Genomic DNA, 25536 nt, shown 5'->3' on the forward strand with positions numbered 1-25536 from the left:
AAAGTAAACGGCACGAGCCATTGCGGCACGAAGCGGTAAGCGGCAAGCACGACACAAGGGGGAAAAAATACGTGTACACAGTCATTCAAAATACAAGCCACTTTGATGTTGCTTGGGGTATGTGTTGCACAACATGTTTTGTTTTTTGCCTCGGCCTCAAGTGTACTTGATGGGCAAAGGTAGGTAGGCTTGGCTGTCTTATCCAGGGGCGATAAGTAAATGTATGTATCAATAGGCAATGCCGGCTGATAGACAAGATAGGGATACATACAGAACAGGTTACTACTGACAGGATAGTTGACCGAGTATTGCTATTGCTGTCTTTGGACCGCTTTGTTTCTGTCTTACATCAGACTGCGCGGCCGATCCGGCCACCCACACCAAAAATCGCCAATACCCACATGCAGCCTTATACCAGTAGACCTCTTGTGTTGATTTGTCCACATGCCCGCTTACTTCATCCACAACAAGACAAAGTTACTCCATAAAAAAAAGAAGAGAACCCTCTTTCAGCTCATGCCAGCTCAGCCATCAAGCGGAGGAGGCCGCATAACCGAGTCCTGCTAGTATATCCACACACTGTCGGACAAATCCGTGATTCGGTTTTCGAGTCAATCGCTTCTTGATTTTGTTTTGTTCTTGTTTCTTTTTCAGCTTGCAACTTGCAACTAGGTGTCAGCCCGATCGAGAAAAAAAAAACAAAATCGGCTAAGGTAGGCAGCCATGGCGTGCAGCTTTTCTAAACATGGAAGGGCCACCAATGAGGCGCAAGACCGACTATCTGCGGTGGGAAAGAGGCGCACGATTGTGCAACCGTCATTCGTAGGTATTGTATCGAAGGTTACAGTACCGAATTATACCTACCAAGATGGGTACTTTTGGGGGTGCAAAAGTATGCGTGGGACGGTGGGAAGGTACGACGAGAGATGCCTTGTGACCATGGTCGATCTGACTTGTGGCTCATACCTGTGTAGGATGGAATGTTCCCAAGGGCTTTTGATCGAATAAGAAACGACACAGCAGGCGTTCTTTTGTATTTAATCCTTCTCAACTTATAAAGACCATTCCCGCACTCTTCGGACCCCAAGAAAGGCAAAAGACATTCTTATACCCCCCCTCAAATATCTTGAGAAAACCCCAGTTAAACCGATACAATATTTTACCCTCAGGTCAAGAGAATAGAAGGAGTAAAATACAACTACACCTAACCCTAGACCTCATACTTTATATCCTTCAACATGTCCAACCCTGATGAAATGCCCCGGAGGCAAACACACTTCAAGAGACTGATAGTATGTTGTGATGGATCTTGGATGGACTCACTCGGAGCCAAGGGGTAAGTGCAGCATAACATTCTCATATACCCCACGTTTATGCTTTTATTATAATCTCCGAGCGAGAAGCACAGCATATGTGGTTCCACGACATTAGCACCAGCAGCACACCAGCTCGCGACTAACAAACACCCCTCATCTCAACCCATAGTGCCGAGCCACAATCCAACGTCACTCGCCTAGCTCGCGTCGTCCGCCGAACATGCTATGACGGCACACACCAGATCGTCTGGTACGACGCCGGCGTCGGCACCGGCATGCTCAAGGCAGACCAGCTGACTGGCGGCGGTCTCGGCATGGGCCTGGCGCAGAACGTGCGCGAGGCCTACAACTTTATCTGCACCAACTACGTCGATGGCGACGACATCATCCTGACGGGCTTCTCGAGGGGCGCCTTCACGGCCCGCTCCGTCGCCGACATGATCGCCACCGTCGGCCTGCTGAGGCCCCTGGGCCTCGACCACTTCTACCGCATCTTTGACGACTACAAGAACCTGTCCAGCCCCATAAGGATGGCGGGCGAGTTCCTCTGCCCCGAGGGCGTCCTAAAGCCTTGGGACCTTACCAGGGGCGAGGCCAAGGCCAAGTGGGCGAGCGAGAGGAAGAAGGCGTACAAGGACTGGCTGGTTGCGGTGAGTGTTTTTGTTCAGGCTTGCTGTCTTTTCGACTGCTTTTCATGTGTTTGCCGAGACTAATATGCGAGGAAACCAAATAAAAGAACGACTACACCCGTGAATATCAAGCACAGGTAGACGCCGGTGGGAAAGCCAAGCGGATTCTCGTCAAGGCTATTGGCGTTTGGGACACGGTCGGCTCCCTCGGCATCCCGCCAATCTCGATCCTCGGCCTTCAGGGCTCGGCCGTGCAATGGAAGTTTGCCAACACACGCATCTCGGAGCACGTCGAGTACGCATTCCAAGCCCTGGCCCTCGACGAGCCTCGCGACGCCTACAAGCCTTCCCTTTGGGAGAAGGCCCCGGAAAACAAGGTCACATACCTCAAGCAGGTCTGGTTCCCAGGTAGCCACGGCGACTGTGGTGGAGGGAACCATGACCAGCAGATGGCCAACATCACACTAGCCTGTGAGTAGACTCGTCAACTTGGACATGCGTCTTCGTGATGACGCCAGTTTAGTTTTGAACCTGACTGGCTGACTGACTGAAACACAAAAGGGATGGCCGACCAACTCTCATCCTTCTGCGGCGTCGAGTTCAACAACGACCGTCTCACCGAGGTCTTCCTTGAAGGCCTGAGCTACTCCACCGTCCACCCTTTCCCGGCAGTCACCCCCAGGGCCGTGGAGAGGCTCATCCCCTCCTTCCTCCCATCCATATTCTCGACGCCAGAAAAGGTCAAGGGACCGATGCCGTGGGCAAACGACCCCATCTACCGCTTCGGTACTAAGCCTACTGCGCGGGACTCGGCGACTTGCAATGGCGACTCATGCCGTCGCAAGCGCCACCCACCGGGAACGCCAAAGAAGCAGCCGCAAGACACGCGGTGGGCCGACGTGCTGTACGCGCGACCCTGGGCGCTGGGCCAGATACACTTCCCCAGCCGCATCCAGGCGTTGATAGGATCCGGCTTCCGCCACCCGGGCCGCTACCGACAGGCAGACCCGGACACCAACAAGGAGACGGACAGGCCCCTGACCGGGACGAACGAGCGCGTACACAGCTCCGTGCGCGTGCGCCTCTCGTGTGGCGGCCTCTCGATGGATGACGAGGGCAAGTGGAGGTGCGAACCCCTCGTCGGCGCCGCGGGTGATCCCAAGGCGGAGAAGGCCATGTGGCGCATTGAACGCGGCAGCGGTATCGACAAGAAGGAGAGGGCCGACTTCCGCGTCAGGGAGCTCGACACACCTGGCTACCCAGCCGATGAGCTGTACGACGTGCAGGAGGGCGACGGCAACTTTGTCTGGGTCTTCAACCCCAGCATGGTCCTGAGCAAGGGCACGCCGCTGCAGCTGCCCACCGTCCCCGTCCTGCCCGAGGAGCCGCTCTCTGGCTACTGGGAGAGGCACCTCCTGTGGCTGACCAACAACAACGTCGACGTCTGGCGCTTTGCCGAAAAGAACCTCCCCGTCTAGAAGCCGAAGAGTGCTGCCGAGTTGAAGGCGGAGAGGAGGAGGGACGGCGGGTGCATGTCCTGTTTTTGATACAGGGGAGTTGAAGTTGATCTTTTTTTTTTTTTTTTTTTTTTTTTTTTGGTTTGGGGGTTGGGGCGAGTTTGGTTTATGCTCTTTTTTTGCTTTCCGGATATCTGCGAGCAAATAATGTTGACTAGTCTTGACGCACCTAATCTTTATTGAGCGGGTTTGAGTGTTTGAGTATTGATCATACGGACGGTGATGGCGTTTTGCAAGAAACCGCCCCAGATTATCATTGAGACTTTGACAAATTGCAAGTTCAAAACAATGAACTTGCTCAACCTCTGGGTTTCCATAAATCCCACCAGAATCTGCTTCAGATAACAGAGATCCGTTCCGCGAGGCGAAATACCACGTCGAGGGTTGCCAGTGTTTGAAAGAGTTGTCGATCCATCATATTCACGATATCATAAGAGCACGAGGCCCTTGGGAGGGAATCAACATCAGTATTCTTTACCCATACGCCCCAACACCTGGCCAGTTGAACCAGGATTGACATTTCCTGGCCTAGAATTTCAACAAATTTCACAATGTACAAGGCAAAGAAACATGTAACAATCAGGGTGTTGAGAACAGAAAAATAAAATAAAAAAATAGATTGCAGTAATGCTCGATAAACATGCTTTCACAAATCAAGTTCAAAGAAAAAAAGAAAGAAAGGAAAAAAGTCCAGGCACTTTTTCTCCAAGTGCAAATACACAGGCCACAACTTGGTCGTTTGGACAGTCCCAAGTTGCAGAACCTCGCAGTCAGTGTGCTTCAACCCCCCTTCGCCTTGGGCAACCGCTAGTTGGCCCAGGGACTCTCCCCCCTCCCAAAGGCCGCGCTCTGCTCTCGGTACCAAGCCTCGCCCTCCTCCATCTGCGCCGCCGTCTGGCGCATCTCGCGGATGATGCGCTCCGTCTCGGCCAGGTCGAACCCTCCACTTCTCGTGACCACTTCCCCGCTCGTACGCTGCTTCTTGCCCCCAGAGGAGCCGCCAATATCCAGACTCTGCACAGAACGCGCGTCGGCGTCCCTGCTGCCGACCCCGTCCAGGTCCGAGATCTTGCGCTTGTACGTCGACGGCGGCGAGGTGACGAACCTGTTGAGCGAAGAGGTCGACAGCCGCGATTGGTGATGGGGGAAATAGCGTCGTTGATGCTGCTCCGCGGGCAAGTCGCCGTCCTGCTCGGGCAGATCCAGCTTGTCGCCGCCCTCCACGGCAGGCAGCCCGTAGTCACCTATGCCGTGGAACCGCTTGCCCTCGAGCATTGGCTTGGCGATCGATTCGTGAAGATATTGCCCGTTTGGCATGTGAACCATTCCCATGGCGCGAAGTCGGAAATGGCTCGTCTTGAGCCCGCTGCTCCGCGGTACCTTCAGCCTTTGGTCCAGACTTCCGGCCGGCGATGCCGCTCGCTTCTTGGTAACGCCCGAGAAGTTGGTAACTCTGGCCTTGGCTCGGAGCGAGCGGCTGAGGCTGGAAGTACGAGACAGCGGTACCGAGAGCTGACTTCTCTGGTCGTCGTCCATATCATTACTGCCCCGTCTTATTGATTCCCTTGCGCTCGACGAAAAGACGGCCATGGCACCTTCCTTGACCCGTGACGCTGACCTCGAGAGGCTTTCTCGCCAGTTCCGTAGCATGTTTGATCTTTTGCTGTCCGGGTGAGGCTCAATCGCACTGGTGTTGGCAGGTCCGGGTCCAAGAAGGGCCTCGGCAACCGAGTCGGCGTCGCTGGCATCATCCCGAGTTGCTCCAGATGATGTAAGCCTGTCGTTGCGTACCCCGTTAAACACGCCAGTAGCGAGGAGCTCTGCCTCCACGCTGTTTAGTGAGCTGTTACGGCGGCTTTCATGGCCCCTGTAGCCCTCCATGCTAGCCAGCGAGCTTTTTCTTTGACTTTGTCGCGCCTGAAAGTCATCCAAAAAGCTGCTAGTAACGTTTGCCCTTTGACTCGCTCGCATCGAATCTTCCTTCCGCTTCTTCCTCTCCACCGCCTCTCTTTCCTCCCTGGCCTTGGCCAACTGTGATTCCCTATATGCCTTCATCGCCTCCTTTCCTTCCCTAGCCCTCCGACTGAGCGCCCGATCTCTTGCAATATCACGCCACTTGTAGAAAAACTTCAGCCCTAGATTGTACGTCCTCCACTTTCTCGCCTCCTCCCATGACTTCTCATCCTCCTCTCTCCGGAGCCTTTCCCGTTCCTCCTCTTGATGTTTTTGGAATACCTCACCAACAAGATGAGCGATGTAACTCTCCCTAAACTCTTCAAGCATACCCTTGTCCCCAAGCACGTACCACTTCGTCAGCGCCTCGATAGGTTTCACTTTAGGCACCGGTGGAGAAGGTGCAGGCGGCGTCGGTTTGATAGAGAGTTGAGATGGTGGTGCCATGCTAGTAGCTGGAACTCCAGCATTTTCCAAACCATTCTTCTCTGTTAATGACGCAATCCTCTCCTGAATACCGGCTACAGGTGCACTCCCTGGAAGTTGCTGTTGGTTTGCTTGTTGGCCAAGCCCAAAACTTGGTATCCCAGCAGTGGTAGGCGCTGCTGAGCTGGCCACCGAGGGGAAAGAAGGTGTAGAAGTCGAAGGCAAAGGTGTCGGAGCCTTTTCAGCAGGCTTTGAGAACAAGGGGGCTTGAGGAGCTGCGTTGGATGTGGTTGAACCCAAGCCACCAAACGAAGGCAGGCCAGGTTGAGGCAGAGCAGGTAACGGCTGTGCTTGTGGTTTTACAGACGGAACCGGAAATGCTGGTGGTGCTGGACTTGGCGCAACTGCTGGTACGTTCGGTTGAGGGGCCGAGTTTGGTCCAAACAAGGATTGTTGGGGAGAGCTTTTATTCAAATCCTCTTTCTTGTCGTTGAGAAACGCGAAAGGATTACTCTTCGGCGCGTTTGCTGCCGGTATGGAGTCAGGAGCTTTAATAGAGTTTCCCTGGGAAAGCCCCAGAGGCGGCGGCTGAGTGGAGGGAGTAGGGGCACCAAAGAATGGCGTGGTGGTGGCCGGTTTTGAGAAGCTGCCGAGTGAAGGGGCGGGAGCTTTTTGTTGCTGGTTGCCGAAAGGATTTGCTGATACTTGCGGGACAGCCGCCTTTATAGGACTTTGTGTTCTTGAACTTGGAAAGTCCTCCACGAACATGCCCTCGGGGCTATCTGGATGCCTTGCCTCGACTGCGTCTGGTGGAGTCTCGACTTCGTAGACATTGTTACGAATGACCTCCAGCAGGGGCCTATCGCAGCGCTTTCTTTCGACAATATTCTGTGAAAATGTCGGTACCGCGGTTTCCATCACACGTTGGCTCTTATCCGTCAACACGAGATAGCTTCCGTCGTCTGAGAAGTTGAGGCCTCGACCCTCCACAAACTCAACAACCTCTTCTTCGGTATCAAACCTGAGCATCTCCTGTAGCGCTGCAGGCGTGATGTCTTTTGGCGAGTCCCGACTTCTCGCACAAGTCTGAATCATGCTGTTCAACAACCTGTCTCTGATCATAGTAAAGCTCATCTCGGCAACACAAGCCATCGTGTACGATACCGACGGATCGGCAACAATGTCAAAGTAGGCAGTTCCCTCGCCGATTGCCAAACTGGGGAAATACTCATATGGCTTCTGACGAGGGGTTTTCTGTCCCTTCTGTAGAGGCGTCCTGAAATTCAACCTTGCGTGGACTAGTGAGACAGCTGTTTGAACCTGGCTGGAGTTGGACCAGTTTTTCTGCAACATCTCGTTATCCAACCTGCGGATGGTCGAAGGATCGTCTGCAAAGAAAAGAATCCAGTACGCCATAAACTCAGGCTCGTTGTCGCACTTGATTCCTTGCTTGTTCAGATCCATATAGGCTTGCTTGAGGGAAATGAGTGTCTTTTGGAACGCTTCCTGCTCTTGTTTGGCCGAATACTCTGCATTTGCAGCGTCTTTCTTAGCCAAGAGATGGTGAGAGATTGCGTGAAACCGAGCAATCGTCTCCAGAATGTTGACCATAACAAGAGTCTCTTCCGGTCTCATCCTAGTGTAAAAGATGAAATCCCTTCGCACAGCGCGCAGCCGGTCCCAGAGGAAAGCATGTCGGTCCTTGAGGTTATGCTCGCCTTGCAGAATGTTGTTGAGCAAATAGTCCGTGGTTCGTTTGAGTGCCCCAAGTGTGCGAACTTCACTCGGGAGTGGCGGTTTGTCACCAGCCGATGAGCGTGCGTGTCGCTTCACGAACTTCTCGAGGCAGGGGCGGAGTGTCCCATCTGGTCCCTCTTCTTTCTCTTCCAGCTGTGAGATTCCTTCGGCCACTCTGATCACGATCTCATACAGTGGACACATCTCCTCACAAGTTCCACGGAAGTCGATGGCGTCCTCCAGATTGATCTGCTTTTCGTAGACATCCAAGAGGTCACCCTTCTCCAGAGACTCCCGAACTTTGTTCTTGTGAGCCTCGAGATGCGACTCGCGGAACGACTGAGCCTTGTGTCTTTTCGCCGGTTCAAAGAAGTCGTGGGGCAAAGTCATCTCCTTCACTCTGTCCTTCTTGAGTTGGCTATTGACTGCAGTGGAAAACTCATCAAGAGTAGCGACTGGAGCGGCAGCAGTGAATCTTGCAGACCTGCCCTTGCTGGCTATGGCTGCCGCAGGGTCCGCTTGTCTCTCACTGAGAGTCTTGAAAGGGTTGTGATGCGCATCGTTTTGCTGTGCCCATGCGCCAGAGATGGCCCCCGGCGGTTTATTTCTGGTAACCTGGTAGTCGCCGTTGTTGCCAGGCACAACATAACTTCCCTTGGATTCAAGAGTCTCTGTGAAATTTGGTTTTGTTTTCTTGAACCCATTCTGCCTGCCCCTTGTGTCGTTTCCAAATCCATTTCCAAATCCGCCGGGCGTGCTGCCTCTTGAACCAGACGCACTTCTTGGTTTCCCTGTGGCATTGTTGTTGCCTGCAAATGCGCCAAAGGGTTTCAAAGTACTTCCAAAGCCAGTGCCGCCTCCAAATCCAGGATTTGCGCCAGTTTTTGTGCCGAAAGGATTAGATGACGCGCCGTTGGTCGTGTTGGTAGATGATTGAAAATCAGAGGAAGATCGTCCGGGTGCGCCGAAGCCGCCCAGTGCTGGCTGTGTTTGGTTGCCCGAGCTGCCGAAACCGTTTTGGGTGGTAGAGCCAAATCCATTCGAGCCTCCGTTACTGGATCCAAAGCCGGTTGATCCAAAACCATTTGAGCCAAATCCTGTTGATGCTCCTCCAAAACCTATGCCATTATTCGTAGTAGGTGCGGCTCCGAACGGCGATGACTGCCCATTGCTATGCTGTGTCCCGAACGGTGACAAATGGGTAGTAGATGCCGCCGAGGGTTGGCCAAATACATTCGAGGCTTGCGCAGAAGGGGCTCCAAAAGCAGGTGGCTGGCCAAACGGATTGACCGCTGACTGACCGCCCTGTTGAGTGGCTGACGAGAACGGATTTGCGGCTGGGTTCGGAGATGGACTCCCTGCGCAGAGGTCTATCAGTATGATGAAGCATCGACCCGTCACAATATCCCAGCTTGCGACCGCGCGAATGGGGTAGACGGGTGTAGGTGTGTGGTGCGGCCGAGCCGATCCTCGACGAAGCGCCGTACGGTGGTGAGCTGCAGCGAATGCATGAGCAGCTCGCAGCTTTCGGTGGTAAGGATCGGATGCCGGGCCTCGAGTGTCTTTGCGGACAGAGATTTGGCATGCGATGTTGCAAAACTCATGCTCCGACCGAGACTATGAGGCGTGAGACCAAGAAGGTCGAACCAAGGCTCGACGCCATTGTCGTCAAGCCGACATCGAATCCGAGCAGCGGCATCGTGCTGGTATTTCCCCTGTCGCAAGCTTCTCCAGGCAAGGCAGGAAGTCAGAAGCACAGGAATCTGGGGTTTCTACTTACTACCAGGTTGCGTGAACGGGTTTTGGGCCTGGCCCAATATGCCCCCCACGCTACCTCCGCTGAAAGCCATTGACGCGACCGCGAAGGCCGATCATCGGGAGTGTCGTACGTTCCGAAAGCGAGGGTGAGCGTTGCGAGTTTCAAGCAGCCGTCGTTATTTGTAAGTTATCGAGAACGATTTTCTTTGGGCGTCGCGGATGACCGTGATGGTTATCGTATCGTGGCTGGTCGGACTGATCGCGATGTTTTTGCAAGAGTTAAGGCTTGAGCTAGTTCAGGTCCCAAAGATCGCGCCCGGCCAAGCGCTTCAAAGCCAATGGTTTGATCGCGGCATTCTGCCGCGGCCCCACAACCCCACTGTTTTACCAGTTGGCGGTCTAACGTTGACGACGTATCACTAAATATCGAAAGCGGATGCATTCTGGCTTTTTCTATTCTTTGTTCATTCTATCTCAGACATTTTAACGACCTAGTCTAGTCTGGAAACGTCAACGAGCACGGACTTTGACCAGAACTTTATTAAGTAGATTTGACATCACGCGGCCAAACGCTCTATCTCATATTCACACTAAAGCTTAGCGAGTTGATATCCTCGCAGGCCCGAGACCTTTCCTAATCTCGTCCAGCTCAGCAAGTCCTCCTTTATAATGTTTCTTTCCCCTTTTCCCAGCAGCTGATTTGTTGTTTGGCTGCTTCCCAAGGAAATCGTCTAGTATGCCATCAAAGTCGTGCCGCATCGGCCCCGTCACGCTTGATGCCATTGAGACGCCAGAAACGGAACCAAGCTCAGACTCCATATCGGCGTTGTACTCCTCCTCTATCCTGTCGAATCGAGCATCTAGTGCACTAAGGCCTTCCGTTCTGACCAGAGACGAGGATGTCATCGAGAAGCCAGTTTTGTCGGTCAACGCACCCTTGCGCTTCTTGCGTCTTCCACCTGATGTTGTGGTTGTCCATATGGACGACTGGATCTCCGAGCCTGCCCCTGGGCCTGCCCTGGTCCTACCCTCGCCGCTCTGGTCCTTTTTGAACTTCTTGAAGTCTTCGAGCCACTCTTGCGAGGGACCCTCTGTTGGTTGCGCGTTCGTGTCCACCAGCTGTGGCGCCTCATCACCATCACGGAACTCTTTGTTTGGTTTTGCTGTCGCGTCCGACTCCCAGCCATCATCGTACTCGTCCGGATATGTGTCATCAAACTCGTGCTCGTTTAGCTCCTTCGCATCTTTAGACAGTTGCTGGAAGATGTCATCATCGTCATCCACATAAGCCTCGTCTTCAAGTGCCTCGAGGACCTCTCGCAACCTCGGATCCATGTCAGGCTGGAAGCCCGCAATCATATCCGGCACATCCTGTTGCGACTGATATGTTGCCCGGGTCAGGTCCTTGCTGGGTAGTATGTCGGCATCAAGCAAGTCGCTTGATTTATCCTGAAGCTCCATCTCACGGAGGGCCTCCTCCAGCGATTGCTTCTGTTTTCCTTTGCCCTTGTTCTGCTGCCCAGCCGTCGACTCGATGAACACCGCCTCGCCAGTCCCTGAACCAAGGTCGCGCATGTGTTGCATGTAGTCATACTCGGTGTCGTCAAAGTAAACGCCATAGTTGGCGGCTTCTCCTTCATTGTCACGGATGCTGAGTGCATCTGACCCCAGCTCTGAGGCCAGGTCATCCAACTTCTTTACCTTGCCGGTAGCATTGGGGAGTTGTGTCGGATTGAGCACCATGGATGGCGCAGACTCATCGTGTATGAGAGGATCATTTTGAGGCCGATGGACTAGGGTGAAGTGCGTTGCAGTCTTCTTGTCTCTAAGAAAATGCAAATGGAGTTAGCGTTTTCCAGGTTGATGGTCAGGATGCGACAACCCTTACATCCACTTTCCCTTGGGCATTTTGACGGCAGGGCGGTAGTCGAATATACAGGCTATGAATACGGGACAACAGCTGCGGATTTCTGAGTGGTTGTCCAGCTATTTTGACTCGGGTAGCAATCGCGACGACAATTTATCTTAGTGGAGTGAAAGTCGTCGAGTTGACTTGCCTTCTTTGATGAATTACATGGAAATTGCATTTGCCGACCGCACGCGCGGGGGAAACAAAAAAAAATTCCCTGGTCGGGCTCTTATCACCTTATCTGGCTATGCAGGACCCCTAACCCCCACCTGCGCGACCACTGGGAAGTGCCTGCCCCGCGCTATATGTCATACTTTTCGCGCAGAATTTGCCCCCCTCGCGCCTACTTACCAATCTGGGAATTATTCAGCACGAGTATTTTGAGGGAGAACAAACCAAAGTCCCAGTTGGATTTAATCCAAATCCAAATCCAAAAAAGAAAAAGAAACACAAATATCATCGGCTTATACTCGTAAGAGGCACATTTTTCAGCGGTATATCAGAGGCAAATACTTCAACATGGTTCGCGCCAAGGACAAATCGTCCGTCGGGCTCGGAAATGCCTTGATGAACGATCGCTTCGGCAAGGGCAAGGGCACCGACAGGAGGAAGGCCGGCGCCGTCACCAGAACAAACCACGCAACAGGCGAGCAGGTAAGCAGACTCGCAGCCGCGCTCTAATCCGTCTGGTCATTTGTGTCTGGAGCACTTCTAACAATTTTGACGTGATTAGTACATCACCAACGATAGGGAGGAAGCAGCATGGGTGAAGATGCGCTCGGTCACAGAGCAAGGTGCTCTAGACGAGTTTCTTTCGACCGCCGAACTGGCTGGCACCGATTTCACAGCCGAGAAGATGAACAATGTCAAAATCATCCACACCGACCAGAAGAACCCGTATTTGCTCTCCGCCGCGGAGGAGAGGGCCGTTCTAGGGAAGCACAAGACGCACAAACAGAGGCTTACGGTGCCGAGGCGGCCAAAATGGGATGAGACGACCACACCGGAGCAGCTGGATGCGATGGAGCGGGAATCTTTCCTGAACTGGCGCCGTGGACTGGCTGAGCTGGCAGAGAGCAACGATTTGTTGATGACACCGTTCGAGCGCAATCTGGAGGTTTGGAGACAGTTGTGGAGGGTAATAGAGCGGTCCGATCTTGTCGTCCAGATTGTGGATGCCAGGAACCCGCTGCTGTTCCGGTCCGAGGATCTCGATCACTATGTGAAGTCTGTGGACGCCAAGAAGGAAAACTTGCTGCTCATCAACAAAGCCGACATGATGACGCTTAAACAAAGACAAGAATGGGCCAGGTATCTCAAGGGTGCGAAAATCGCCTTCAAGTTCTTCTCTGCAAGCTACGCAAAGGAGCTTAACGAGGCCAGAGACTTGGAGAGCGAATCGGAAGATGATGAGGCCGAGGAATCGTCTGTCGCGGATGGAGGTGCAAAGCTCAACCCGGACGCTTCCGTGCCGCAAAGTGCGGAAAAGGAGGAGTCCGGTGATCAGGAGGCAGAAGAAAGCTCGCTTGAGGAGGAGGATTCTGACACCAGGATTATCACGGTAGAGGAGCTGGAGTCCATCTTTTTGAAACATGCGCCGGAGAGCTCAGGTATGTTAAATCTCCCATCAAATTCGATGTAGCCATGGTTCTATTATTGACATCCCCAGCAGATCCAAAGCAGAAAATGCAAGTTGGGTTGGTCGGATATCCTAATGTCGGAAAGTCGTCAACCATCAATGCTCTTATTGGAGCAAAGAAGGTCTCGGTTTCATCTACTCCAGGAAAGACCAAGCACTTCCAGACCATCCATCTGAGCGAAAAGGTTGTACTTTGTGACTGTCCAGGTCTAGTCTTCCCCAACTTCGCCAGCACAAAGGCGGATCTTGTCTGCAATGGTGTACTGCCTATCGACGAACTACGAGAGTTCACTGGTCCGGCTGCTCTTGTTGCTAGGAGGATCCCGAAAGCGTACTTGGAAGCCGTTTACGGCATCAACATAAAAACAAGACCGGCTGAAGAGGGCGGGACGGGAGTCCCAACTGCTGAGGAGCTTCTAGTTGCATATGCACGTGCCCGTGGATTCACAAAGACTGGAAACGCTTCTCCGGACGAGTCAAAGGCAGCAAGACATATCCTAAAGGACTATGTCAATGGCAAGTTGCTATACTGCGAACCGCCGCCCACGTTTGAAAGTGATGCCGTGGACTTCAACCACGAGCTGTACATTGTTGCCAACTTACCCGAGAAGAGGAGGCTGGCTGTTACTGCCGCCTTGGATGCGATGTCAATCAGCGCCGGGGATAGCGTCTCGCTGGCAGGCACGGATATTCTTGCTTTACCGCAAGGCCCCAAGTCACAGAAGCTGGACAAGACCTTCTTTGGGACAGGAAGGAATGCTGGACATGTCAGCCGACCCTTCAATTATAAGTATACTGAACAGGGAATGGCCTCTGGGAAGCAATTGAGTGGACGGAAAGCTAGAGAGATGGCGGCCATCGAGAATGGCATCGATCCCAAGGATGCAAGGTTGATGTCTGGGAAGAAGCACTTTAAGGGTGGTCAGAAGCCAAAGGCCAACAGGCGTTTGAACAAAGACGATGAAGATTAGGCTGTCCTATATCAGTTGAGATATACTAGTTAGTGTGCAACCAAGGATTAGCTGGGATAGGACCTGAATAGGCATCAAGCTCGCGAAGTTAAACAAGGAAATGTCAAAATGTGTGACATTATGCCTCTTGAGACATTCCAATTTAGCAAGAACAACTCAGGTGCGTTGTAGGTAATCTACTTATACACAAACTCACAAGTACTATCTAGCACCTAAACTTAAGCCGATAAAGCTGAGCTGGGGTACCTAGTGCTATAAACCAAAGATATTTTATTGCCGAATTTGGTCTAGCGTTGCTTGTCTCAGCCGCTGCCCCTCAGCTTGAACAAATTCAACGCGACGCGCCAAGCTTCATTTGATCGCGTAAAGTGCATCCAGATTTCAGAAACCCGACAATAAACTCAAGCTCTTTACCGGCGAAGGATAACCAGAGGTACTGAAGAGCACACAATTCCAGCAGAAAGCACGCCTTCTTCACTGGGCCATCTTTGCCAGTATTTTCAACCAAAATATCAGAATGGCTCCTGCAAAAGTCGTGGAGGAGAAGGGCGAGTCCTCAACAGCTGCAGCCAAAAAAGCCGTCTCAGCGAACGCAAATGGTGCCCCAAACTACGAGCTACCATGGTGAGCAGAGATGCTAGCACATGCCGAGCCTTTCCTACCAAGGACTTTTATTGACCTCGTGTGTAATTCAAGGGTTGAAAAGTACAGACCTGTATTCCTAGACGATGTGGTTGGAAACACCGAGACGATCGAGCGGTTAAAAATCATCGCAAAGGACGGCAACATGCCGCACGTCATCATCTCGGGAATGCCAGGTATCGGAAAGACGACCAGTGTTCTCTGCTTGGCGCGACAACTGCTGGGAGATTCGTACAAGGAGGCAGTATTAGAACTGAACGCCAGTGACGAGCGAGGTATGCACGGCCTTTGGACTCCCCAATCTAAACAGCAACATGGTCTAACGACAGTCAAACCGAATCTATAGGAATTGACGTGGTCCGAAACAGAATCAAGGGGTTTGCTCAAAAGAAAGTGACACTCCCGCCAGGCCGACATAAGCTGGTGATTCTTGACGAGGCCGACAGCATGACATCTGGCGCACAGCAGGCCCTGAGGCGAACGATGGAGATCTACTCCAACACTACGAGATTCGCTTTCGCGTGCAACCAGTCAAACAAAATCATAGAGCCCCTGCAGTCTCGATGCGCAATCCTCCGGTACGCGCGCCTGACGGACGCCCAGGTGGTCAAACGGCTACTGCAGATCATCGAGGCCGAGAAGGTCGAGTACAGCGACGACGGTTTGGCCGCGCTAGTCTTCAGCGCCGAGGGCGACATGCGTCAGGCAATCAACAACCTGCAGTCGACATACTCCGGATTCGGGTTCGTGAGCGGCGACAACGTCTTCAAGGTCGTCGACTCGCCGCACCCGATCAAGGTTCAAGCCATGCTCAAGGCGTGCCACGAGGGCAATGTCGACTCGGCCCTCGACGCGTTGCGAGAGCTTTGGGGCTTGGGATACTCGAGCCACGATATCATCAGCACCATGTTCAAGGTCACAAAGACGATACAGACGCTGAGTGAACACACCAAGCTAGAGTTCATCAAGGAGATTGGTTTTGCGCACATGAAGATCCTCGAGGGCGTGCAGACCCTGCTGCAACTGAGTGGCTGCGTGGTCAGGCTATGCAAGTTGAATATGGACCCGAAAAAGTTTGAGATACCCAAGAAGTGAATTAGGCGCCAGGAGGGAGAAATTACGGACGACGCCTGCCATGCAAGAGTCTGTGTGTCTAAGTTTGTTTGGTTTTTTTTTTTTTTTTTTTCATGGCGTCGGCGTTTCGGGACTGCGACGCTCATTTACTTCGGAACGATAAATAGACTGATGAAATGTAATGATGATTGTTGATCTTCTGAGAGTTTGGACTATTTCATGATCAAAATGTGATAACAGCAGGGCGTCGATTGCATTTAGTAGGAGTTGGAGGCTTGGGCCAGCCTACAAACACCTCTGCACGGCAGTCCTGGGGCCTGCTCCCCTCAAGACGCTATTTACTTCGAGTCTGATGCGTCGCCTGGCTTGCTTGGGGGTTCGATGCCCTTCGTTGACTGCCTTTGATCCGGAAAATTCATGTCCTCCTCACCTTCGAGCGCCCTCAACTCCTTCTCATAAGCCTCCCACGCGACTTGATTCCTGGCCGCTCGCCTCCGCGACCTTTGCTCAGCCTCGAATCTCCTGAGGCCTCTATCCGCCTCGATCATACCGCCGAATACCATGCCCGACATTTGAATGTAACTGTACTCATGCCAATGTTAGAGAGAGTTTGCGAAAGAAGTCACTGGATAAGCAAATTCATGAAGAAGTTGTAGGTGTATTGAGCAAAGTCAAGTTGGAAAGGGGAAACGCAAAGAAGAGACCCTCATACGTCTTGAATTGAATCGTCAACCCCCTATATATCGGCGATATGGCGTACCCGAGGCCGCCCAGGATCGCGAAGCCGACACCCCAGCGTGCGGCCCCGATAACACCGGCTTGGGCGGCCGCGCGCCCGGCGCCGACGGCCTCTTCCCGCCTCAGAACATCGTACCGAGACATGACTGCCGTCGAGGCTGGTGCGACATTTGCAATGTGGATTTTTTTGATATAGACAAGGGGGCGAAAGATGAAATGAAAATTGAGAATTGGCTGCTCGTACGTTTGGAAGCCGAGACTCCGCTTTGACAATGACCTCACAGTTCCCGCCTTGCCGCTAACTGAACGCTTCAAATCCCGGTCTGCGACCCCTGTCTGTTCTACCTACCCTGTACCATTGGCGTGGGAGGCTGTTACCTCAAGACTGAAAATGTACGATTGGCTTTCGCCTTTACTACCATCGGATCGGCTCATATTTGTAACATCATGCAGTGGTAAGGAGGTGTCTCTATTTTCTTCTAGGCTTATCGCTGGCTATATGCTTTATATTTGAATCAAAGATTCGTCCCAATGCATGTTTGACGTGACGGGCTTGATAAAGTTGATTGGAAAAAATCGCAAACCGCTGGGAATGAAGTTAAGGATTGAGCAGACACCAGCGACAGAATCCAGCCTAGACTTCGGTAGGCTCATGGAAACCCAAGATGTCTATGAGTGGCCAGAATTATGGCAATCATGCCAACCGAAGGTACTGCTGCCCAAAAACCCCCGAAGATCAATCAGCTTTGACAAAGGAGGTCCTGCTCAATCTTCATCTTGCCTTGACGGTTCAGCAAAAAGCTGTATCACCTCTTGCTTCATTCCATCTACCTTGCCCCAAGACAAATACGAGCACGATTGAGGTCATCATGCCAATTCGCTGAAAATGATAGCAGCCCTCCTGAAGGGATCTAATGCCATCTGCACAGTCAAGGAGCCAATATCTCTGGACTGCCAGGTCTGTCAATAGAAAGAGACCTCGGCTTTCCCAATCTCTTTTCACCCACGCCAGGGCGACGCCAACAACACCAAGGTGAGAGAACTGCCATAGCAGCCTTCCAAAGCGTCCCATCTACTCGCCTAGACGCTCAGCGTACCCTTGGTGCTGGGCACCTCGCCCTCCCTGCCCGCGACCTTACCGACAGCGGTGCGGACGGCAACGGCGAGGGCCTTGAAGGCGCTTTCGGCGCGGTGGTGGTCGTTCTCGCCGCGGATACAGTCGACGTGGATGGTGAGGCGCGCGGCCGTAGCGAAGCTCATGATGCAGTGCGGGATCATCTCACACGACAGGTCGCCGATCTTTTCGCGGCGCAGGCCGAGTTCCACCACGGCAAAGGGCCGGTTCGAGACGTCGACGACCGCCCGCGATAGCGCCTCGTCCAGAGGGCAGTATGCGAAGCCGAAGCGGGCGATGCCGGCGGCGCTGCCCAGGGCTGTCTTGAAGGCGTCACCCAGGGCGATGCACACGTCTTCTGCCGTGTGGTGGTCATCGACTTTTTAGACGGTTGTGTTAACCAAGTCTGATCTATAAAAGAAGAATATATTTGGTGAGCATCGTATCTGAAAACATACTGTGTAAGTCGCCTTGGCAGGTGAGAAGAAGACTGAAGCCCGCGTGTTTTGCGAAAGCGTGCAACATATGGTCTAAGAAGCCAATGCCCGTGTTTATGCTGATTTTCTGAGAGCTGCTCGATTGGGATGCATGGCCAGAGGCAGCAGCCTCCAGAAGGCTGGGGTGAGTGTCGGGTGGTAGGTCGCCGCCGTCTATGCTCAGTGCCAGCTTCACTTTGGTCTCGTTTGTGTCCCGCGCCAATGCAGCCCACCTTGGTGACGCCATCTTGGTTGTGGAGGTATAATTATTTTATAAATTGTGGACGATTGTCTTGGAAATCCTGTTGGAGGAGGGCTGCGTATTTGGTATATTGACCTAATAAATGACGCCGGAGTATGGCAATACAATTTGAAATTGTGACGTGTGTTATGTCTTATTCAGTTCAAGGAGAAAAATATTTACTGGACAAGGTACACACTAGAAATTTCACTAGACTAGTGACTCTTATAATCCGATGTCAAGCTTCATTGGAGGCAGCAGTTGAGCGCCAACCAACTGCGTCTTGCGATCGAGGCATCCCTGTCGACGAACCCCCGCATTCCTGCAGTTGAGCGGGGAGCTTCAGCTATCGATAATGCCAGGGCGGCGAAAAAAAGTTCGGCGGCGGGAAAAGTTCACAAGCGACCCTTCGATTCTGGCGCATCCTTAAACGGGCAACGATTCTGTACTGGCAACATCGCGACCAGAACCACATTCACCAACTTTAAAATACAGAAGTCATAATCCCCAGCGAAAAAAGATTCAAAATGGGTATCGCACGCACAAAGACGATAAAAAACAAACACTCGGCCAAGCTAGCCAACCTCCGGAACAACAAATCGTCGTCCTCGCAGGCCGATGGAGGCAATTTTGTCAGGGCAAAGAAGTCGGGCACAGGGAGCAACAAGCCGCCTTTGACTTCGCAGGCCAAGGGTCGCCCATCGATTGCGGACCTGCTCAAGAAGAAAAAGAAGAGAGTGTACACGGAAAAGGAGCTCGGCGTGCCCAAGCTGAACATGATCACCCCAGTCGGCGTCGAGAAGCCCAAGGGCAAGAAGAAGGGCAAAGTTTTTGTCGACGACCCTGTAAGCTGCTGCTCTTCTGTGCCAAGACTTACAATACTTGTATGATAGTCTTTTGAGAGTACTGACCAGTTGTTTCTGTCACAGGAGAGCATAAATACTATCCTTGCGATAGTACAGGCGGAGAAGGAGGGTCAGATTGAGTCCAAGATCATGAAGGCAAGGCAGATGGAGGAGATTCGCGAGGCTAGGCGCGTAGAGGCCGAGAAGAAGGAGGCCGAGCGCCAGGCGAAGCTCGAAGATACCAAGAACTCGCTGCGAAAGAAGAGGTCGAGGAGTAACAAGACCGAGGATGATGGAGTGAGCGAACTTGCTGCTACAGGGTCTAAAGCCACCAAGGCAAAGAAGAAGAAGGTTGCCTTTGCCTGAGTCTGTTTGTGCGTTCTTTTTTTTCGATACCATTGCAAGGCGTTATGGGGATTTGGGCTATGTTAAGTCACATTATCAAGTCAAGGAAGCATTTGAACTCGAGAATTAAATGACGCGTGATGCATTGAGTGTGATGGAAATCTAAAATTGACGTCTATATCTATGCGGTCTAGGTGAGCGGACGGGTAATTAGCGGGTCACGACGATGCTAGCGTCTACTCGGCTTTCAGCTGTCGTGGATTTATTCTCATCCTCCTTCTCATGGGATCAAAACCATGCGCTTCTGCAGCCTTGGGCTCCATATCCTTGTTTACCTTGGCCTTGTTGAAGTTGAGATCAATGTTGGCAGCCATTTCACGCAGAAAGTTCACCACCTGTGATTTGTTAGTACTGATACATGACTTCGCGAGGCCATGATTGGATTCGTCTTACAGGGCGGGCGTGCCATCTGCCACCCCCAAGCTCGAACCACGACAGATGCCCTCCCAGTGAGGTGCTGCAGTGGACCGTATAAGGGTTAACTTTGAATTCCTGGTAAGGGACGGCCTGGTCCACAGCGATCGGGTCATCGGCGGCGCTTATGGCGAAGTACGGGATCCTGATTCCTAGTATAGAGTCGGAACAAGATGCATCTCTGTAATAAGCGTTCTCCGTGGGGTATCCCCAGCTCTGGCACCTGGTCGTTTGGTTAACATCCCGCTAATTGAGTTCCTTTTCGCAACTTGCTGAGAACTTACTGCACAGCTCTGTCAAACTCGTGCAAATACGTGACGTTCTCGATCACGTCGAAGTCAAGGTCACTGTGTTTCAATAAGCTCTCCTTATGCTTGGCAATGAGCTTTTTGAGGTTACCTTTTTGTTTGTCTTGTTGTCAGCATACCACGTCGAACATGCAAGGAAGGACCGGTGTTGCGAGGGCTTGAAGACACCGATAGTGGGTAAGGGCCATTGCATAAGCCACAAGAGGTAAAGTAGATCCATAGTGCTCGGATCGGTAGGAAATGCTGCTGAGGTATATCACTTACCTCCCATGACTTTGGAGTAGACATTCAGTCCCAGGATGGAGTTTTGCATAGCCTTGTTCGAGACCTCCAGGTCAAACGGGTTGCCAACGGAAATACACGCCTTGAGCAAGCAGCCTGCTCCCTCCTCACCCACGTACTATACACACTGTTAATATGCGCTCACTAATACATGGCTAAAAGTAGAACCTGCTCACGTTGGTGATGATGTTTGCTCCGAGAGAAAAGCCAACTCCAAATAGAGGCCGGTTGGGATATTTTTCGTGAGCCCATTTCACCACTTGTCGGACGTCCCATGTCGCTCTAGCATTGAACAAGACCCCGCTGGTGATCTCGCTGTTGGCACATCCGCGCGAGTTTACGACGATGACGTCCCAGTTCGAACCGTCCGCAATCAGAGGCTGGATCGCCTCCCTCAGATACAGCTCGTACGAGCCGCCAGATAAACCGTGCAGGACGATTAACATGGGTCGACTATCATCGGAACCCAGCTTATTGAACTCCTCATCAGTGTAGTAGGCGGTGCGCGGGGGTAGCTTTGCATCATGCTCCTCGTGGGGATCGACGGCAAAGTCCACGGCAAAGGAGCCAAGGTACGTGGAGTCTGCTTGGAAGACCTTCCGCTTGTAGTAGACCAAGGGGCCCTCGTATTTGACAGACGTCCACATGGTCTGCAGGTGACCATTGAAGAGGAGAGGGTTAAGCCAGCACGGAGGTGTACTTTCCTTGCAAACATCAGCCAGCGTCTTCTCCTCTCCATCTTTGGTGCGCAACACTAAAGGTGATGGAGAATGGCTGAAGCGAGTGCTTGCCAGTCCCAGCCAGCTCGCCATCCTCACAGAAAGACCGAGTGGTCGGAGCAGCTTGTCGATTTATTAACTGGATAAAGAAAAGAAAAGAAAAGCAAAGCCAGATCAGGTTTGCGAAATCTAAGTGACAACTGCGTCAAGGATAACAATTATAGATGAAAGATATTTGACTTGATAACTCGCTACAGTTGCAACTTGGTTTTGCAGAAACCGAGGATCTGACTTGGTTATCCAAGCGGGCCCTTCTTTTAATACAGAACTTTAGTCTTTGGACAGGGGATAAATCACTGGAGCCCGATCTGATCGTAATCGAATATGTGCACCAGTAAAATGGACGTATTGCAGAGATTGACTGCATGGTGCTCCATAACATTTTCTGGACCTCGGCACGTTTACAACTGGCGAGGAACTTCTTTGGACTACTTTACCGTTCGTTACCTATAATGTGGTAATAAATGGCTTGTCGAATGAGAAACTTGTTTAAGAGAATCCGTCCAACAGTTGCACGTGGCGGACGGAAGATTACCGCTGACAGTGTGGCTCGATTATATAATCATTGACAGGGATGGTTTCCTGTCGATCCCTCGTGCCCAGAAAATACAATGCACGTCCCTTTGACGTATCGTCAGTGGTGGATGCCATCTTTCAGCGTGATCGGATCACGTACTGGGACTGAATGTCTGGCCAAGAGGTTGACTTCTGATTCCTCCCAGATCCTCCAACTTATTGATGCTTTGCTGCAGGCAGACAACGGCGGCAAAGCGAAAGTTCATCGCGAAACCTACAATGCGTGCCTTTGTACCTTATCCGACAATCGCGTAATACGAGGTTGGACGCGCCTTCCCTCCTCGTCGATGCAATGGCATACTACCATGGCTCCGGGCCGCCGGCGGGGCAGGCCTACAACGGGCAGCCCGGGTCGATGCCTTATGCCGCGCAGCAGTTCCAAATGAATGGCCAAAATCCATACGGGCAGGTGTCTGCCGCTCCAGGAGCACATCAGAACTACCAAACCCACCAACAGCACCCTCAGTATCCGTCATATGCCCAACAGAGTTTCCAGCCGCAGCAATCCCAAGCGCACCAGCAACACCAGCCCGGCCATATTCCTTCTTCCCATCAGTACCATCACCAGCAACAGCAGCAGCAGCAGCAGTATCACCAGAGGCTGCCACCGTCGCAGCAACAACTCGTCGATCCGTCTCCATTGACCCCTTTGCCGCCGCCGGTCCAATATCCCGCCAGTTCGAACCCGAGCAATCCAACTTCGACATACCCGAGCTACGACTCTACATTTAGTCAACGCGCAGCCACGAACCAGTTTGCTCAACAGCAGCCTCATCTCTACCACCGCCCGTCGCAAATCCCACCACCCGTCGCGCACTTCCAGCCGCCATCTCATCGACCACAGGTTCCATCGCCTTTGCAACAGCATCAGCAGCTACCAGCCGTGCCGCAATACGTACAACCGCAACAGTTGCAGCAGCCATCCCAACCGTCTGCCACAACAACCGCTTCTCTTCATGTCAGGCCAGGCGGGGGTATCACGATCAACATCCCGGAAATGAAGGGACCGCCACCCTCTCAGGTCGCAAAAAGCGTCGAGCGCAGCAATATCGCACCCTCACCGGCGGGCTCAACGCCAAGGGCTATATCGAAATCGCCCGCAATGTCACATAGGTCACCAGCGCTGTCGAAATCGCCAACGTTGAAAAAAGTGCACATGGGAGGAGTGACCAAGTCAACAACCGGCTCTAGATCTCCGGCGCCTTCGAGATCGCCCGCGCTGGCCAACTCTCCTGCTGTTGCTAGATCACCTGCCCCGAGTGTCCAAAAGTCACATCTTGCGCTGGAGACAATATTAATACACGTTGCGGAAGAGTGTTTGGGCAAGGCTCAGGCGGCGGCCCCGCGGCTGGTTAACTCCTGCTCGGAAGAAGGCCTTGCTGAATATCACAAGATGGTTGCAACTGGACTCACATGTCTTGACAGAGCCATAGCTTCTGGCAAGCTTAGCGGTCGTGTTGAAGCCAAGGCCCGGTTAAGGTATGCGGGCATCGTGCTGGAGGAGACAGAGGACCTCATGTATGCTGAGACCATGTTGTCACAAGGTATCGCGTTGGCCGAAAAGGTGAGTTTACTGCCATGATCATGTTTACACTGCAGCATGGACTGACAAGTTGGGCACAGCGTCTATTTCCTGACTTGAAGTACTGCATGCAAGATCTGCTTGTCAAGGTTCTCAACAGGAGAAATCACAAGGCTGCACTGGTAGCTTTACAAAGACACATTCATGATTGCGATACGTGAGTCACTTTATCCTGCCTTTTTTTTTTTTTTTTTTTTTGTGCAAAACTGAGACTGACTTCCATTAGCTATAAACACATGTATTGGTCTTACGCTATGAGACTCGGCAAGATATCATTGCTTTTTAATTCAACTGCCCCGCAGGACTTAGCATCACTCATCGAGACGATCCGCGAAACCACGGCGCTGGCCAGTCGAAGAGGCGATCGTGCAGTTTATGTGTTCTTATCACTTATTGAAGGGTTGATTCATCTCAAAACCGACAAGACAGATGCGGTTCAGCGCGTCCAAGGCTGCATTGCTCAGGCCTCCAAATTTCAGCTGGAAGATTCGGCACATCTCGCTCAGGTTGATTTGCTGAGGTCGATACTAGATCTGGCATGCAGCCTTCGCCAAAAAAGCCCGGATGCATCTCTCAGCAAAATAAAGAGTCTTCAGGACCGCCTCGATGAAATCCATAATATTTCTTGGCAATCTTCCGAGTTACTACTGCCAATGAAGAAGGATGCGGCGTCGAAAAACACCATCAGTCCAGATACTGGCGCGATTGTACGAATTGGAAACGAACAGCATGATTTTCTAGTCATTAATTTCATGTCAAAACCTGATACTTATGCTTTGTGGTACGCTTCCCGTCTCTTTTATTCCAAGACGAGACCTGACTGACCTTTCCACAGTTATGCACTCACTGGCATTGCAATTATGTATAAAACCACTTTCACTGGCGATAATAATGCCAGCAAAGATACGGATATGAAGAGCCAGGAAGCTTGGAGGGAGGCGTTACGCTCTTTGTCCAGGCTAGAAGCCCCTGGCGCGCCGGTTGAAAAAAACTGGACTCTCCAGCAATCAATGCGACGAGGAAGGTGGCATTCGGAACTGAAGATATACGTCAACATTCTCCTAGGACTTTCACGAGCATCACACTGTGAATGGGCCGAAGTTCAGCAGTGCGTCAACAATATCGACTCCCTGATGGATGAAAAACTGGATCGAAACCTCCAGGATTTGGCCATGTATATGAAAGCAGTTTGCTACCAGGGTCGATGCATGCTGGATGAGGCCATCGAAATTTATTCGCACGAACGGTTCAAAGTTCGCCATCCAGTTGGACCTGACGCACAGAGCATTATCCCACGGGAACTTTCCATTCTCTCTGCGCTGAACCGTCTCTGGATCATGCAGGATCCACGCCACAGAGACGAAAACAAGGCAGCGGTGATAACTGAAGATATAAAAGACTTGTGCAGCTCGCACTCGGATCCGGATCTCAGAACTGTGTTTAGCCTCGTCATGGCTTCCATCTCGCACAATCCGCCGCTCAGTATCAATGATGTAAAGAAGCACCTTCAGGGCGCTTTATCATCGTCGCAAGTAACCCGGAACATTCAGTGTCTGTCAATCGCGCTCAGCATCATGCGTTACCGGCTGTTCGAGGGTGTAGTGGGCGACCAGGCCCTCAAGAGTGCAAAGGCGGCGGCAGCACAGGCAGACAAGGTCGACAATCTGCTCTGGAGGAGTGTGGCGCAAGGCATGCTCGCCGCTAGCTGCGAGATGATGGGCCAACGGGAGGAGAGCGCCTGGAGGCGAGCGGAAGCGGTGAGGTTCGCCAACGAGGCTGCCGCGAAGAGCGAGGCTGCCAAGGCGGTTGCGTCGCGAGCTAGGTCTGTCTGAATTTAATCAAGCATATTGGACGGGCATTGATGGGTGATTAGTGTGGTTTTTGCTTGTAAAGGCGCAACGGGGTGTTCTTTGCATGAGTGTTTGTTTGCATTTGCATGATGATAGAACAAAGCGTGTCCAGATCTACAGATGAAGTGGTCTTTACCTCCAGATGCGAATTTGAAATCGGACTTTGATGTTTGTAGCTGCTCTGCTGTTTATTCCCGGTATCATGTCGTTATACAACCCCAGGCCGGGACAGGGCTGATTAATTCTTGTGATGAAAATACCTACCTCGATACCTACGTCGTACGTACGGATGTTCCCACCCGTAGCTGTCGCAAGGGTCTTGGATTACCGCATAAATGCCGCCCCACATTTCGAA

At 52.2% G+C, this 25536-nt stretch overlaps 10 protein-coding genes across 10 annotated transcripts; 5 read left to right on the forward strand and 5 right to left on the reverse strand.

Moving 5' to 3' along the window:
• Window positions 1-1210: 1210 nt before the first annotated feature.
• On the forward strand, window positions 1211-3423 carry MGG_07522 (uncharacterized protein; the record flags this gene model as incomplete). Its single annotated transcript, XM_003711387.1, has 4 exons — window positions 1211-1336; window positions 1486-1966; window positions 2053-2416; window positions 2507-3423. Exons 1-4 carry the CDS (start codon window positions 1239-1241, stop codon window positions 3421-3423), a joined length of 1860 nt encoding a protein of 619 aa, XP_003711435.1. The 5' UTR covers window positions 1211-1238.
• An 846-nt stretch (window positions 3424-4269) lies between these two features.
• MGG_07523 (uncharacterized protein) lies at window positions 4270-9277 on the reverse strand (the record flags this gene model as incomplete). The annotated part of the gene is made up of 2 exons (XM_003711388.1): window positions 4270-9195; window positions 9257-9277. 2 exons carry the CDS (start codon window positions 9275-9277, stop codon window positions 4270-4272), a joined length of 4947 nt encoding a protein of 1648 aa, XP_003711436.1.
• Window positions 9278-9769: 492 nt separating this feature from the next.
• Window positions 9770-11463, reverse strand: MGG_07524 (uncharacterized protein). The gene is made up of 2 exons (XM_003711389.1): window positions 11225-11463; window positions 9770-11161 (listed from the first exon to the last, which is right to left on the reverse strand). The coding sequence occupies exons 1-2, from the start codon at window positions 11242-11244 to the stop codon at window positions 9934-9936; spliced, it is 1248 nt and encodes a 415-aa protein (XP_003711437.1). The 5' UTR covers window positions 11245-11463; the 3' UTR covers window positions 9770-9933.
• Window positions 11464-11602: 139 nt separating this feature from the next.
• MGG_07525 (uncharacterized protein) lies at window positions 11603-14095 on the forward strand. The gene is made up of 3 exons (XM_003711390.1): window positions 11603-11899; window positions 11979-12855; window positions 12918-14095. Exons 1-3 carry the CDS (start codon window positions 11765-11767, stop codon window positions 13853-13855), a joined length of 1950 nt encoding a protein of 649 aa, XP_003711438.1. The 5' UTR covers window positions 11603-11764; the 3' UTR covers window positions 13856-14095.
• Window positions 14096-14230: 135 nt separating this feature from the next.
• Window positions 14231-15789, forward strand: MGG_07526 (replication factor C subunit 4). Its single transcript, XM_003711391.1, has 3 exons — window positions 14231-14479; window positions 14552-14772; window positions 14844-15789. Exons 1-3 carry the CDS (start codon window positions 14373-14375, stop codon window positions 15590-15592), a joined length of 1077 nt encoding a protein of 358 aa, XP_003711439.1. The 5' UTR covers window positions 14231-14372; the 3' UTR covers window positions 15593-15789.
• MGG_07527 (uncharacterized protein) lies at window positions 15702-16619 on the reverse strand. Its single transcript, XM_003711392.1, has 2 exons — window positions 16284-16619; window positions 15702-16153 (listed from the first exon to the last, which is right to left on the reverse strand). Exons 1-2 carry the CDS (start codon window positions 16451-16453, stop codon window positions 15910-15912), a joined length of 414 nt encoding a protein of 137 aa, XP_003711440.1. The 5' UTR covers window positions 16454-16619; the 3' UTR covers window positions 15702-15909.
• Window positions 16620-16757: 138 nt separating this feature from the next.
• On the reverse strand, window positions 16758-18363 carry MGG_07528 (imidazoleglycerol-phosphate dehydratase). Its single transcript, XM_003711393.1, has 2 exons — window positions 17882-18363; window positions 16758-17802 (listed from the first exon to the last, which is right to left on the reverse strand). The coding sequence occupies exons 1-2, from the start codon at window positions 18144-18146 to the stop codon at window positions 17390-17392; spliced, it is 678 nt and encodes a 225-aa protein (XP_003711441.1). The 5' UTR covers window positions 18147-18363; the 3' UTR covers window positions 16758-17389.
• Window positions 18364-18561: 198 nt separating this feature from the next.
• MGG_07529 (60S ribosomal subunit assembly/export protein LOC1) lies at window positions 18562-19466 on the forward strand. Its single transcript, XM_003711394.1, has 2 exons — window positions 18562-18985; window positions 19070-19466. Exons 1-2 carry the CDS (start codon window positions 18668-18670, stop codon window positions 19349-19351), a joined length of 600 nt encoding a protein of 199 aa, XP_003711442.1. The 5' UTR covers window positions 18562-18667; the 3' UTR covers window positions 19352-19466.
• On the reverse strand, window positions 19450-21642 carry MGG_07530 (hydrolase). Its single transcript, XM_003711395.1, has 5 exons — window positions 20571-21642; window positions 20377-20512; window positions 20089-20203; window positions 19784-20027; window positions 19450-19725 (listed from the first exon to the last, which is right to left on the reverse strand). The coding sequence occupies exons 1-5, from the start codon at window positions 21204-21206 to the stop codon at window positions 19567-19569; spliced, it is 1290 nt and encodes a 429-aa protein (XP_003711443.1). The 5' UTR covers window positions 21207-21642; the 3' UTR covers window positions 19450-19566.
• A 172-nt stretch (window positions 21643-21814) lies between these two features.
• MGG_07531 (uncharacterized protein) lies at window positions 21815-25477 on the forward strand. Its single transcript, XM_003711396.1, has 4 exons — window positions 21815-23313; window positions 23373-23488; window positions 23558-24112; window positions 24167-25477. The coding sequence occupies exons 1-4, from the start codon at window positions 22042-22044 to the stop codon at window positions 25161-25163; spliced, it is 2940 nt and encodes a 979-aa protein (XP_003711444.1). The 5' UTR covers window positions 21815-22041; the 3' UTR covers window positions 25164-25477.
• Window positions 25478-25536: the final 59 nt, after the last annotated feature.

This window comes from Pyricularia oryzae, chromosome 3 (genome assembly GCF_000002495.2).
Source record: "Pyricularia oryzae 70-15 chromosome 3, whole genome shotgun sequence".
NCBI classification, from domain to species: domain Eukaryota; kingdom Fungi; phylum Ascomycota; class Sordariomycetes; order Magnaporthales; family Pyriculariaceae; genus Pyricularia; species Pyricularia oryzae.